Here is a 12,212-nt window from a genome sequence, read left to right on the forward strand (position 1 = left end):
CAGTGCTTCATGGGCAGGTGTATCGGTTCTGCACCCCTGAGGGTACGTGGCTGCTGAAGGAGAACTCAAGCGTGCCCTGGAGGAACCTGTCTGAGTGTGAGGCCTCTGACCAGGTAATCAGTTCCATCTCCTGCTGCTGTTGTTTTGGACAAAACAGAAGAGGGGGGAAATATTTTATTGATGCCCACATGTTTTTGTCCTGTCAAAGTAACCTTTACCAACTCAACCTGGGTGCCTCATTTCAGTAAGACTAATGGTAAGGGACACCAGGCTTCTCCCCTTCAACAAAGGGAGCATGGAGGGTAGATGGAAGCAGGTTTATATGTACATGAGAACACCAAGAGAAGTGAACCAGATAGTCCCAGATGCAGTGCAGAGGCCTCAACTGCAGCCCACCGGGATCAGAGGAGTGACCTAATGTTATTCCTGTGCCACTTCTTCCTTTGACACATCATTATGATACAGTGACCACTTGTTCTCTCTGTCTTGTTAGCAACTATTAAGGTGATTAAGATAACTGAACTGAAGAATATTTGCTTTATACTTTTGGGCACAGGGCAGTCTCTGCTTTTTGTTTGTTTGGGGTTTTTTGTCTTTTTAACTTAATTTGCTGGAGGTGATGGAATTAGGCTTGTCAGTGTTATTTTCTTGCCCTAATGCTTTATGCTCTGCAGGGAGTTGAGACACTGGGCACCAAATGAAGGAGAGTGTAGGTATTTCCAGGGGGTTTTTGTGTGCCATTGGCGTCAGCTAGCACACCACTTGTGTTCCCATGACACTTGATACCATTACTGCTGTGAGTCTCCAAGGGCAATGCTTTGCCTCATGTAAATTGAGTGCACTCTCTCCAACCCACAGTACTGGGAACTAGTATATACTTAGTCAAAGAATTTCAAGTATATGAAACTCCCAGGTGCTGCAGGATCTGTATGTTCTGAGGTTCCTATTGTGCCTTGTTCTTTGCAAAGAATAAGTGACTGCAGACTAGAAGGAGAAAAGAAAAGAGAGTTTCTAATTCTTCAAATATGTTAAATTTAACTTCCTTTAATTTACAGCCTTACTCTTCATCGTTTCCATTATCTTGGGTATCCCAGCACAGCACGTTATCTTAAAGTGTAAGCCTAGTCATTTGACTTTTCCCTATTTGTTGTTCTGGTTTCTTCCAGAGCTGTGTTGGGACATGCCAAGGAGAGAGATACCTGTTGGTAACACTTGGTTATTTGGCATCTGTCCCCAAGTTTCCATAAACTGATCTGCATTCTGAAACCCTGCATAGATGGTGTCAGTCCATGAAATGTCAACAGCCATGTTTGGTTTTCCAGCTAGTGTACAGAGAGTACCCTAATAATCTACTTTGTCTTATGCATCTTGTACATGTGATCAAGTGTGGGGCTTTTCAGTATTTTTGCTGTGTATTATGTTGCAACTTCTGATGAAACAAAATCCAAAGGATTTGTGAGTGTATTGTTATAAAGTAATAGTGTTGACTTGAAATGTACGATGTGGTTTTGATCTACATGGATGTTCTAAATGGCCAGATCTCAATATTTTACTGAATTCATATGCTGAAGAGATTTTTCTTTTAATGAGGCAGCTCTCATATCATTCCCTTTAAAATATTCTTGTAGCAAATCCCTGAGGAACAGTCTGTATTTTCACCTTAAGTCCTCCTGACTGCCCTGTACAGCAAATAGCTGTGCTTATCTCTGTAGCACAACAAATGTATTCCTTTGTACAGCACAGGTCTCAGAAGTCAGTTGAAGAATTAGCAGCTTGGAGAAGGGAAGTAAAAATGCCTGCATCTCTTTAGACAGAGATACATGCATAGAAATTAACCAGAATAGAGAAAAGGAACATGCCTCAGCAGCTGAGCAATAAGCCTGTGTTATTCAGACCTGCTTGTAGCTTTTCAGATACTTCTCCCTCAAGATTTTAGCCAGCACTTTCAAGCAAGAGTCTCAGTGATCCTGCCTTCAACAGTGAATCTGAAGACAGCCACAACACAGGGCTGTCAAGGGCAGGGGCGTGCATCCTTTCTGCTCTGGTCTAGATTGGGCTGCTCCTCCTGAGGCTGTATCTGGTACACACTTAAGGCATGAGATGGTGTTGGGCTGTGTCATTATCAGGAGGTTGTGTAGCTGAGAAGAGACTATTTAGGAGCAGAAAATAATTGATTTGTTTGAAAGAAAAGTGTGCTTTCCCTCAGAACCAAGAACTGGGACCTGGCTTGTTTTATTTCTGAGTATAGATGTAGTATAGATGTAGCCAAAGGACCCCTTCTATTACACAGTAAGGAGATATGCTTTAAGTGTTTAAGTCTGAAAACATCTGTTCTGCCTTTTTTTACTGCAGGGTTGAGTTGTGCTTCCTGCCAGATTTGCTTTTTGTGGTAATTCATGCCTCTCCAGTTTCATTATGAAATAATATAGCATTATCTGTTTTCTAGTCTGTCTTCAAAACCCAACTATTTGAGTGAACACCTGGGAGCAGCTGGGGAATTAAGATTAAATTTTTATTCCTTTAGATCATACAGAAAGGAGAAGGCTGTTTTGACATGTGAATTTAAACTTAAAAGTAAAAAAGTAAGAAGATGACTTCTGGTTGTCTTTAAGAAAAGTTGAGAAAGGAGCTGGGAGAAAAGAACTGAAGTCCATCATGAGCTCTGTCTTTTCCTCCCCTCCCTTTTTTCTTTCTTTGTTGTGTTTTTTTTTTTTTTTCTTCTTCTTTTCTTTTCTCCTTTATGTGCTCTCAGGATGCACCAGAAGAACAGCTCCTGAATTTGTCCATCATATACACCATTGGATATGCTCTTTCCTTCTCTGCCCTTGTAATAGCAACTGCCATTCTTCTTGGATTCAGGTAACTGGTGAAGCTCTGAAGAGAGTGGAGAAAAGGGGTTATGGTTTTCAATATGATAGTATCAGATTTGGGCAGAACAATTATTTTCTATTTTTAAACTTCTTTCATCACCTCATTGCTCTGTTTTATGTCACTTCTGTGTTTCTTCCTACAATAGTTTCTTCTCAAAATCACACAGAATCACTAAGGTTGGAAGAGACCTCAAAGATCATCAAGTCCAACCTGTCACCACAGACCTCATGACTAAACCATGGCACCAAGTGCCATGTCCAATCCCCTCCTGAACACCTTCAGAGATGATGACTCCACTACCTCCCTGGGCAGCACATTCCAATGGCTAACAACTCTCTCTGTGAAGAACTTTCTCCTCACCTGGAACCTAAACTTCCCCTGGTGCAGCTTGAGACTGTGTCCTCTTGTTCTGGTGCTGGTTGCCTGGGAGAAGAGCCCAACCCCCTCCTGGCTACAACCACCCTTCAGGTAGTTGTAGACAGCAGTAAGGTGTCCCCTGAGCCTCCTCTTCTCCAGGCTAAACAATCCCAGCTCCCTCAGCCTCTCCTCATAGGGCTTGTGCTCGAGGCCTCTCCCCAGCCTTGTTGCCCTTCTCTGGACATGTTCAAGAGTCTCCATGTCCTTCTTAAACTGAGGGGCCCAGAACTGGAGGCAGGACTCAAGGTGTCCTGAATTTTTGCACTGTTAGCTGTATGACTGTGTGGAACAGATGCTTTTTTTTGTCAGTTGAACTATTTTATTGTGGTGTTTTTTTAATTTCAATGAAATTTGCACTGGAAGAGATGGAAAGAGATTCCAGCATTCTCTCATGGTGTCGCCTTTCAAATGAGGCGCTGGTCTGGGATGTTAGAGGGCATTTAGGACAGAAGTTTTCATCTTGTCTGGCTTGAAATTCCACAGAGTATAAGGCTCAATCTGGCCTGTTTCCCAGCCCTCACATGCTGGGTATATTTCAATGCAGAAATGTTTTGGGGTTTTTTGACGTAATTTCTCTCTTGGGAGACATTTCAGAAATTCTTATTTCTTTTGCAATATGAAAGAGAACCTAATTTGTAAACTTGAAAACTTTGTGGAATAAATTGTTGTCACCTCATCAGATTGGCTGTTGAGTTTATGCAGGCATGTGCCAACAAATTGCATGGAGTGCATCAAATTTAAGGGACCATTGCACATCTGTAGGTTTGTTGTTAAACAAAACCCAAACCCTGAAACACTAACCCACAAAAACGTTGAACTCCAGCACAGAGATATTTTTGTTTGTTTGATTGTTGTGGGGTTTTTTAAATCCTTCCTCTGTAAATGCAACACATTCAAGCCAGACTTTCTTGCAGTTTGGAGATGCTGAGCAGAGGAGACTGATATTTAGAAAGCATGAAGATGTGATCCTGCTTTGTTGAGGGAAGGAGGTCCCTCTGCCATGAGGTCCTGTATGTTGCCAGGTCATGAGGAAAGTCGCCTTTGCTTTGAAGGTGGCAGAGCACTGAAACAGGCTGCCCAGGGTAGCCCTTCTTAGGTGTGATCTTGTGAAGCCTGATGTAGGTGAACCTGCTTTAGCAGAGGAGTTGGACTAGATGATCTCCAGAGGTCTTGTCCAGCACCTACGATTGTGTGTGATTCTGTCCCATCATCCCTCTTGCATGCTGGTGAGACTGCCTCCTAAAGAAAAAAGGTATAATTTTCCACCTCTTGATAATCTATTTGAAATCAGATCAGGCACCTTCAGTGTTCTGATCCTTAAGAAATATTTTTCCCTGAGCAAAGAATTGTCATTGCCAGTTAATGATCGTTTGGTCTGTGCCAGTAATCTGTTAGCAAGGCAGTCCTCCTTTCCTCCCTCCAAAGTATTTGTAACCTTAATGATCAGTTGTGCCTTTTAACTTCTAATTTCTAAAACTAAAATGACCCAAGTCTTCTAACATTGTGCCACACCTTTTAGCACTGCAGTATCCCTCCTTCTTGCCGTGGAGAAGCACAGAAGATTTAAAACTACTACAGAAATACAGAGACGTGCTCATCCTCTGTGAATGCCACGTCATAGTTATGATTTGTATGTATTGTACTTAACGCAACTTGGGGACTCATCTGACAAAACACCAGATGGTCTTGAAGTTTCCAAATGTCTCCCAGGATAAGTGCTTTCTCCTTGTTTCACCCATCAATGACACTTTTTGTGTAATCTTAGCAGCTCAAATGTAAAGGTCACAGAGCACAACCATACACTTTTTGAAGGAAGCGCATCTCTTTTGCCAGGGAACAAGGAGCAAGTTTGTCACTGAGGCCTAGTGAGAGAGAGATTTTTGATGTCCTGTCTTTTGTGAAGAGATACTTCAGCATTTTTATCTTTTAATTGTAAAGCAGGGATGGGAGAAGTGTACATGACTGTGCTTCTGATTTTGAAAATGAGGTTTCATATATATTAGAGGGACTGAGAGCCTTATTAAAACTATGCCATCAACCCATTACGTGCTTTCCTGTCTGAACTCTCTATCTAGAGACAACTTGGTCCTGAATCTCATTAAATAAATGACACTTATCCCTACCTGGATTACGGTTGTTGGATTCTGGCTGGAACCTCCGGTTGTGACCTCTTCCCAGAAGCTGTACAACCTCAACAAATGGAGATCAAAATCTAGTTCACTCAAACCAAAATGCTGATTTTTCTCTGCTTCTGTAATAGGAAGGCCGTTCCAAGTTCTTAGACTACAGAATAACCTTTGTATTTCTTTTAAATAACAATACAACAGAGGAAAAAAATATCTCTAGTTTCCAGTCGTGTGTTCTCTGAAAGAAATGGAAGAAAAGTCTGTCACTTCAGTGATGGAAGCAGAATTAAGCCTATAATTTAATGACTGAAGCAATATGAATATCATGCATTGTCTGTAGCAAAAATATTCAGTAACTACTTGCAAATTATTACTTTTTTTTTCAGTTGGCTCATTTAGGTAATTTTTTCAGTAAAATTTTCACGTGTAGCAGTTCTGAAGAGTAGTAACAAATTCTGAGTTAAAGGAAAATAAAGTTTGATCAGAGGTCAGTTTTGAAATGGCTGATTCAAAAAAATCTGTTGGATCTCTGAAAGAAAAGTTCTTCCTCTTCAGGGCAAAACTAGTAACTTTTGGTAACTTTTTGCTGCTCTGTAAATTTGAGTAGAAAAATAGGCATTTAAAGCATAACTTCTGTTAAACTCTTGCTGGAACAGTTGATATATATATCTATATCTTATAGCATCAAGAAAGACATACCCACTGTAACTTCGTTTGAAGCAAACTGTATAGTTTAACTGTATAGTGCAGTGCAGGAAAAAGGTGTGTGTGGGTAAGGCTGGTAAAACATTGTCAGCGCTCTACATTTGGATGCCTTTTATGTGACTGCAGTTTCTTTTGCTATTCCTTAATGCTCTTTTTTTTTGACAAGTAGCAATTTTGTCTTTGCAGCTGCTGCTATAATTCAAGGGGTTTGGTTTTTTTTCAGGTTTCCCCCACTCCCTTCCCCCCCCGCCCCCTTGCCCCCTTGTTTGTTTGTTTTCAGGTGAAAATTCTGTTCCTTTTAGTTTTACAGAAGATATTCACAGGTCCCACAGGAGGCAATCTGGTTTTTCTGATGTTGTCAAAGTGGTAATTTAGAGGCAGTTGTTTTTTCATTGTGGGTTTGAGCTCAGCCAGAAGCTGTACTGCACACCACTTCCCAAGCCTTGCCAAGGTAAACCTGTGCAGTGACATTGGGGTAATTTCAAAGAGATTAGGTACAGTATTATGTGAAACTTGACTTTTTTTAGTCCTTTTAGACAGGTCTTCTGAGAATAACTTTATTTTTACACCATTTAAGCTCCTAAAGTAGGTGGGGTTTTTTTTCCCTTATAAACTGATGTCCTTAAGTCCCTCCAACGCCTGTACTTTGGGTTAAGTTTTGAACATCTTTTATTTGATAGTGATCTTCCCAAAGACAGTTTGAAACCCCTACAACCATTCTCAGGTTATGGGATTTCCTCTGGCACTTCCTGATTTCCAACTGGGACCAATGTTCTCTCCCTCAGTCTTGTGTGTGATGTTGCAGCTTTTTACATTGGTAGTGGATTGTGACTGGTTCTTCCTTTTTACAGACATCTGCATTGCACAAGGAATTATATTCACCTGAACCTCTTCACCTCTTTTATCCTTCGGGCTATATCTGTCTTCATTAAAGACTCAGTGGTGAAGTGGATGTACAGCACAGCTACACAAGAGCATCAGTGGGAAGGACTTATTGCCTTCCAGGTATGGGCAGATACTGTGGTACCTCTCAGGACACTGGAGTCATCACTGCAGTCTGCCTGCATGACAGCATGTCATTTCATGGTGTACGATGGGGGCTGTACAAAATGCTGTTCTTCAGTCCATGGAGTTTCTCTGAAACTTGCAGCATAATGTAAGCAGATATGGTTGTACCACCCTGGCCTTGGTGTGGGTTGTGCTGTAGTATTAGATAGTGTTGGATGATAGGTTGGACTTGATGATCTCAAAGGTCTTTTCCAACCTGGTTAATTCTCTACTCTACTCTACTCTACTCTACTCTACTCTACCTGTGGGTTGTTCACCCCTACTAGACAAAGGAAACATGAGGTGGTGGATTATTTCTTTTAATATATTTTAGATAGTATATATATGTGTGTATATATATATATATATATAGAGAGAGAGAGAGAGAGAGAGAGAGAGAGAGAGATCCATATCCTCATCTTATGCTGCAGGTTCATTTCTTCTAGCAGTGACAAGAGGGCATCCATTTCCCTAAGCCAGGACCTTTTAGAACAGAATAAACCATGTTGGAAGAGACCTTCAAGATCATCGAGTCCAACCTGTCATCCAACACTATCTAATCAACTAAACCATGGCACCAAGCACCCCATCAAGTCATGTTCAGCCTACTGTCAACCAGTATCCCCAAGTCCCTCTCTGCCTGGCCACTCTCCAGCCACTCTGACCCCAGCCTGTAGCACTGCATGGGGTTGTTGTGGCCAATGTGCAGAACCTGGCACTTGGATGTGTTAAATCTCATGCCCCTGGACTCTGCCCATCTGTCCAGCCTGTCAAGGTCCCTCTGCAGAGCTCTTCCCACCCTCTAACAGATCAACACCTGCCCCCAGCTTGGCGTCATCTGCAAATCTACTGGTGATGAACTCAATCCCCTCATCCAGATCATCAATGAAGATACTAAAGAGGATGGGGCCCAGCACTGATCCCTGGGGGACACCATTGGTGACTGGCTGCCAGCTGGATGTGGCACCGTTCACCACCACTCTCTGGGCTCTGCCCTCCAGCCAGTTCCTAACCCAGCAGAGTGCTCCTTTTGTGATAGGACTGTCCATCTTCTATAATGACCAAAGTTCATCGTTCTTGGAGTTCCTTAGAATTTTTTCATGATGCAAAAAAGGGAAGCATCTGTTTAAAATGCAAATTTGAAAGCATTTAGAAAAGCTTTGGAGGAGCAGGCTAGTTAAATACTTCTAATTGAATGGAGAGGATATACAACTCTTGCGTGTGTGATGAAAGCATGCCTTTCCCACATCAGACCTGGAATACAAAATGTGCTTTACTCTTCAAAGAAAGGGATTTTCATTATTTGTGTGACTCTTGTGATTTTAGAATCATGAGTACAGTGTTTGCTGCTGCAGTACAGGGTTGGGATTGTAAAGGGTATTGTTTTCTGAACCTCTTTCTTTTCTGACATTCTGCTTAAGGTGTAAGCACTATTATCATGTAGTAAGTCTTGTTTGATGATTGATTTTTTCTCATCTGCAGTGTGTCAACTGGCAGAAAATAACACTGTAATGCATATCTTAAATGGTTTGGAAATGTTCACATTGGATTGTCATTTATTCCCTTCTTCCAAAAAAGAACCCCTTAGGCTATATACTTTCACACATGGTTTATGCAGTAGTGGCTTCATTAGATTTGATAGATATATTATGTGGGTAATCAAATTTCATACTTATCTAAAGCCGTGCTGACCACCTCTTCCTAATTTATCTGCTAAGAGAGATTTTGCACTTGAATGTGATGTACTGCACAAAAAATCAAAAATCCTTTGATTTGCAAACTAGTCAGCATTATGGCAACCACTGTTTGCTCTTTAACAGATAAGTGCTCAGCTGCTGAATATAGAGTAGCTTGGGAGAATGAAAAGATTCACAGACTGCAGTCAAAGCAGTACCTTTCACTTGCTCTTGTTTCCCTCTTCCTATTGTGCTTATCAAACTATAATCCATTGTTTATGGAGGGGAAATGCAGAACATGTGTTTTTGAAATTTATTTTTGTAGGAGGAATGTTATTAGAAGCAGTGTCTATCTATTCCTGGTTTCTGCCCCTTTGGTACTCAAATGTGATTAGATTAGCAAGTGTGGTTTTGAGAGTAGGAGAGAGAACCTGGCTTTTGGGTTAGTATCCCTCAGCCCCTGCTGAATTAATTTGGGTTGTGCTCTCTTCTACTGCAGGAATCACTCAGCTGCCGCTTGGTCTTTGTGATGATGCAGTATTGTGTGGCTGCAAACTACTATTGGTTACTGGTGGAAGGCATGTACCTGTACACTCTGCTGGTACTTTCAGTCTTTTCAGAGCAGAGGATTTTTCGGCTTTATCTCTGCATTGGCTGGGGTAAGTTGATCTTTCCATATGTCCAACTGGGGCTGAGTGCACCAACAGATGGTATAATAGGAAAAAAATACTGTGTGTCTATCATAGTGCTGCCCATTTTAAGTCCTGTACTCCCCATTCCCTTTTTGTTCCCAATCCCATGCCTTGTTTGAGCTTGAAGGTACTGGGCTGGCACAGCTCCTGGATGCTTGCAGCACAGAAGCTGTGGGTTCATAGCACAGGGAGTGTGTGACAGGACAGAAACTCCCCAAACTGATGGTAGACACATGGGAGTTTTCCTGCAAGTCTTCAACTTCCCAACACACTGAATGTGTGATTCCAGGTGAGTCTGGACTTCTCTAGTCTGCTGTGCTTCATCTTGTGAAAATTTCCCATTGCACTGAAGGACAGATGTGTTAACTGCATGTGGTGGAAAGCAGCAATGACACCTCCTGTCGGGTCAGGGATAAGACTGGCAGCATAAGATAGGGACTGATGAAAAAAGCTGCTGCTAGCAGGGAATTGTCAGGTTCATTGTGTGGGCAGAGCAGGTTAAGTGATGTTGGGAAAAAGAGTGGTCAGGGTGCACGTGCCATAGGCACGTGTCTGCTTGAGATTAAGGGTTGTAATGCCTTAAAATCAGTTGGTTGAGCCAGAGTTGCCTTCTGTAGAAATGTTAAAGCTTTGACTCACTGCCCAATTAGCCTGAAAATACATTACTGTTCAGGATTAATCCTATTTTTGGAGTTCTCTCTCTTCCTCTTCCCCTCCCCATCCCTTTTTGGTGGAAATCGGGCAACTTTTGGAAAGCTGAAAGTAAATCCAAGTAAACACTGCAAGTATTTTCACAGATACTACTTTGAACATTGAAATTGTTTGACTGTCCTCTCTCTATAAATCTGCCAACTATGAATATTCTGGCAAATTAGCTGACTGGTAAAATGCATATAAATGGCAAGTGTGAATTACTCAGTTCGACCGAACAGTGATGCATAAGGGAATAAATGAATACGAGTAGTAGCAGTTTCCTGTTGGAGAGTTTTGAAGTGCTGTATCTTACATGATTGTTTTTTAAGGGACATACAACAAAAGGGACAGCATTATGTATAACATTGGGACTATGTATGTTATCATAATAGCCTCATTTCAGAGAATTTTTTTTTTAAAGGATGGGGAACTGTCCTGAAGCACTGACAAGGGTCATGAGAGGAAATGGAAAAGAAATTAGAGCAAAATTATACCTAAACAAATCCAGAAAAGTATTGTATTGGTTTAGAAGTAAGGAATGGGATGGTATTCATTTGAATAACTACTAGTTAGAGCTTGTTTCTTGCAAAAGGAGAAGGCAGACCCGGAAGATGCTATTTTGGTTTTATTTCTCCCTCACAACAACAGTTACGCTACTGTATTTTGAGTTTATGGATGAATTTGTGGAAATGAGTGACAGTGCCAGAATCTGGCACAATTCTACCAATGAAATTCGTTTAGAATACCAAAATATTTTATAAACTTTTAGCCAGTGTGCCCCTTTCTTAAAGGCACAGCGTCAAACGGTCACAATGTGTTTCATCCAGACATCCTAGAAAAGCTCTGCTGGTGACATTCAGTTCTCATCTGTAGAGTTTCTTGTGATTCCACCCATGGCTCCATGTGCAAATCTTGCCAGTGATTCTCATCTTCAAACACAAAAGCATCTTCTATTTCGGTGCTCTGAGATGTATTATATCAGATAACAGTTTTGTCTCTAGCAAGTAGGAAGATACAAAGATTGTCTTGGTTTCTTTCTTCCTTTTTTTCCAGTGGTGGTTTTTACTGGGGAGCTCGGGTGCCTCACCAGCTGCCTTTCTGCTGTATGCAATGCTCAGAATATTTTTTTTTTTCCCCCAGGAGCATGATAGCCTCAGCATAATGCTGAGGCCTCATACAGACAGCAGGTTCCTGTTAGAGTTGAAAGAGTCTTACAAAAATAAATATTAATTTGCTTCTCAGAGTTGATGTGATCCCCTGACCCTTTGTTTTGTCAATGAATTGTTCCTAAAAAGTATGCAAAAGTAGTGGCTTATGCACTTCTCAAAGCTGATGGTGGGGCAGGGAGAAACAAAGCAGAAATACCAGCAGCATCAACAAACGGAATTCTTAATACACTAATGGAAGAACACGTAGATGAGTTGTCCCCTTCAATCTGGAAGTCAGCACAGCAGCTAAACAGAGTGTTGATTCAGATAGTCAGTATTGCTTCCAGGGGGGAAAATATTAAAACAAAAATAATCTCTTGCTATACATTGCTGGCACTTGGTACTTTGTTCCTGAGGCATATTATTGCTCTCTGCAACTACCTGAAGGGAGCTTGTAGACAGGTGGGGCTGGTCCCTTCTCCCTGGCAACCAGCACCAGAACAAGAGGACACAGTCTCAAGCTGTACCAGGGGAGGTTTAGACTGGATGTTAGGAAGAAATTCTTCATAGAGAGAGTGATTGGCCATTGGAATGTGCTGCCCAGGGAGGTGGTGGAGTTGCCATCACTGGAGGTGTTTAGGAGGAGACTGGATGGGGTGCTTGGTGCCATGGTTTAGTTGATTAGATGGTGTTGGATGATGGGTTGGACACGATGATCTCAAAGGTCTCTTTCAACCTGGTCTATTCTATTCTATTCTATTCTATTCTATTCTATTCTATTCTATTCTATTCTATTCTATTCATAAAACTAATCCTTGACCATAGATCTCACCTTCA

The 12,212-nt window shown here is 41.5% G+C and overlaps 1 protein-coding gene across 1 annotated transcript in view; it reads left to right on the forward strand.

The window, feature by feature from the left end:
- Nucleotides 1-12,212, forward strand: part of GLP1R (glucagon like peptide 1 receptor) — a 110,930-nt gene that overhangs the window by 75,532 nt on the left and 23,186 nt on the right. The window contains exons 4-7 of the mRNA XM_054162513.1: nucleotides 4-113; nucleotides 2,753-2,859; nucleotides 6,971-7,124; nucleotides 9,342-9,501. Coding sequence (XP_054018488.1) covers nucleotides 4-113; nucleotides 2,753-2,859; nucleotides 6,971-7,124; nucleotides 9,342-9,501 — 531 coding nt within the window. The remainder of the gene's footprint in view (nucleotides 1-3; nucleotides 114-2,752; nucleotides 2,860-6,970; nucleotides 7,125-9,341; nucleotides 9,502-12,212) is intronic.

Source organism: Dryobates pubescens, chromosome 6 (assembly GCF_014839835.1).
Source record: "Dryobates pubescens isolate bDryPub1 chromosome 6, bDryPub1.pri, whole genome shotgun sequence".
Classification (NCBI taxonomy): Eukaryota; Metazoa; Chordata; class Aves; order Piciformes; family Picidae; genus Dryobates; species Dryobates pubescens.